Raw genomic sequence first — 1,316 nt, forward strand, 5'->3', positions numbered from 1 at the left:
CTGCCAGCCCCCTCCCCGCTGGCAGGCAAGTCCGGGCAGACAGCCGGCAGGGCCTGCCCCTGCAGCCGCGCCAGCCCTGCCAAGCCCGGCCGCCACAGCTGGGGGGGGGGTGCCCGGAGGGGCCAGCTCCCCTCGAGCGAGCAGTCCCTGGCCGACCTCCTGCCCCGCGCAGGGCTGGGGCCACGCACCCTCCTCCCGGCGCCCCGCGCAGCCCCAGCTGCCCGGCAGCCGCGTTCCGCTCTTTCCGTGCGGGCACTCGGGTCCCCCACCGCGTCTCGGGTGAGCCCTCTTTGCTCCCTCGGGTCTCTGGGCACATTTCGGTCTGGACTTGCTTGGCTCCCTCCGTCTCTCTCACTCGTTCGTGCCTGCCTCCCTCTCACACAAGTCTCTGCTCCAAGTTTCCACGGGGCCCCTTTCCCTCAGGACAGGCCCTGTCCTCCGCCTGCTCGCTGTGTGCCCTCCTCTCCTCTCTGGGCCTCGGCCCCGCGCGCGTCGCGGTCCCGGGGTCCTGGCGGAGGCCAGGTACCCGTCGTGGCGGAGCAGCCCTCCCAGCCCCCGGCTCCCGCTCCGCTCTTACCAGCTCCTGTTTGAGGCGGCGCAAATAGCAGTCCATTTCCCTGCCCTTCTTCCTCATGCGCCTATTGGCCGGGCTCGGCTCCACGAGAGAGTCCCAGGATGGGAACACCGGTCCCACCGAAACCGCGCTCGGCCGGCTCGCAGCCCCCGCGCCTCTCGCAGCGCCGAGCCCAGCCTCTGCTCTCAGGTCCGGACTTGGAGCCGCTTCCCGGCTACTCGCGGCGCGCAGTCCGTGCTGGGGGCGGAGGGAAAAGTGGGACAGCCTATGAGAATGCAGGAGGGATGCCTTCAGCCAATGAGAAGAACGCACGGGGGGCGCGGGCTGGGCTGCGGTGGATGGGCCCTGGAGCGGGTGGGTGCACCAGGCGAGGGCCTCCGCTCCTGGGGTGCTGACATGGGGGACACCTACCTGGTCCTGGCCGGTGCGGCGGGGGATATCGTGACGCCAGACTGTACCGACGTCCCCCAACAAAGCACGTGACCCCCAGAGAGAGCCCGTCTTACGGGATGGGAACTGGGTAGCGGTCTCGGAAGAAGCTGAGTACCTCAGTGTCAACACTGTTTCCCAAACTCCGATCAGAAAAGGAACACCCTCCACCCCAAATGCCACTCGGCAGCTCTTTTGAATTCTGAAGTGTTCAAAAAAGTGGACTCCGGAAGTGTGGGTCTACCTCACCTTCCAGTCTACTCCTCACCCCTGGAGCGGAGGAGCCGCCGCTCGGTCCGTTCACGTATTTATC

The 1,316-nt window shown here is 67.8% G+C and overlaps 1 protein-coding gene across 1 annotated transcript in view; it reads right to left on the minus strand.

Moving 5' to 3' along the window:
• Window positions 1-752, minus strand: part of INKA2 (inka box actin regulator 2) — an 11,736-nt gene extending 10,984 nt beyond the window's left edge. Inside the window, exon 1 of the mRNA XM_024764892.1 lies at window positions 578-752. Within this exon, the coding sequence (XP_024620660.1) occupies window positions 578-634 (57 nt within the window). The 5' untranslated portion in view covers window positions 635-752. The remainder of the gene's footprint in view (window positions 1-577) is intronic.
• Window positions 753-1,316: the final 564 nt, after the last annotated feature.

Source organism: Neophocaena asiaeorientalis, unplaced genomic scaffold (assembly GCF_003031525.2).
Source record: "Neophocaena asiaeorientalis asiaeorientalis breed wild unplaced genomic scaffold, Neophocaena_asiaeorientalis_V1.1 scaffold62, whole genome shotgun sequence".
In the NCBI taxonomy this organism is placed as follows: domain Eukaryota; kingdom Metazoa; phylum Chordata; class Mammalia; order Artiodactyla; family Phocoenidae; genus Neophocaena; species Neophocaena asiaeorientalis.